The sequence below is a fragment of the Plectropomus leopardus genome, unplaced genomic scaffold (assembly GCF_008729295.1).
Source record: "Plectropomus leopardus isolate mb unplaced genomic scaffold, YSFRI_Pleo_2.0 unplaced_scaffold25955, whole genome shotgun sequence".
NCBI classification, from domain to species: Eukaryota; Metazoa; Chordata; class Actinopteri; order Perciformes; family Serranidae; genus Plectropomus; species Plectropomus leopardus.
The window spans coordinates 1-948 of NW_024628218.1; the positions used below are offsets into that span (position 1 = coordinate 1).

The 948-nt window shown below is 39.1% G+C and overlaps 1 protein-coding gene across 1 annotated transcript; it reads right to left on the reverse strand.

Moving 5' to 3' along the window:
* Positions 1 to 248: 248 nt before the first annotated feature.
* Positions 249 to 732, reverse strand: LOC121966807 (long-chain-fatty-acid--CoA ligase 5-like; the record flags this gene model as incomplete). Its single annotated transcript, XM_042516872.1, has 3 exons — positions 655 to 732; positions 481 to 558; positions 249 to 383 (listed from the first exon to the last, which is right to left on the reverse strand). Coding segments are annotated over exons 1-3 (270 nt in total), but the record flags the coding sequence as incomplete, so codon positions are not given.
* Positions 733 to 948: the final 216 nt, after the last annotated feature.

Below are 948 nucleotides of genomic sequence, written 5' to 3' on the forward strand. Positions count from 1 at the left end.
TACTTGTAATTAAATCCCTAACGACACATATTGCATAAGCTCTATGTTTGTTTAATATACAGAAATCTGAATTTGTAAAGTAACTTAAGCAGTCAAATATAGTAGTGTTTCAAAAAAGTAAAATATTTCCTTTTGAAATGCGGAAAAGAAAAATAGAAACAGAAAAGACAAGTACATCAAATTTTGTACTTAAATACAGTACTTGAGTAAATGTACTTAGTTACACTCAGCCCCTGCTTATCACTGACTTTGTCATAGACGCGGTTGAGAAGTCGAGGCACGACTGGAAAAATGGTGGGCTGCAGGGTTTTCATGTCATCCGGCAGCAGTCTGATGTCTCCCTGGAAGAATCCCACCTTTCCACCGGCACCGTACATCACCGTCTACAGCATCACGCACAAAAAGTTATCAGATCAAAGTCATTAAGTCTCATTCATAAATACAATCATCATAAACATGCTTTTATAATCGGAGACTCACCTGCACGACTCTCTCAAACATGTGTGCCAGAGGCAGGAATGAAATGCTGACATCCTGAGTGCATGGAACAACTGCCGCCTGCAGGCCGCACACAGGCCCCGTTAGCGACGCGTCAACAACACATGCTCTCAAAATAATTCACCAAAAATGACACTGAATGGTTATTAAACATACATCAAAGCTTTTGATGACACCTGCAGCGTCAGAGACCACGTTCTCATGAGTCAGCATCGCTCCCTTGGGGTTCCCTGAGAGAGAGACACCAAATATTTTAACCTTTCAATGTTTCAATTTTCATTTCACTTATGGAAGCCTGTTGCTGCCAACATGATGAAAAAAAACATCATGTACATCATTATTTTGAGATAAGCAAATCATTTGAGAAAGTTTCTCATTCATTTGCAAGTCATTTTGCAATACCAAGTCATATTTTGGGGATACTACGTCATTATTTAGCAATACTAACTC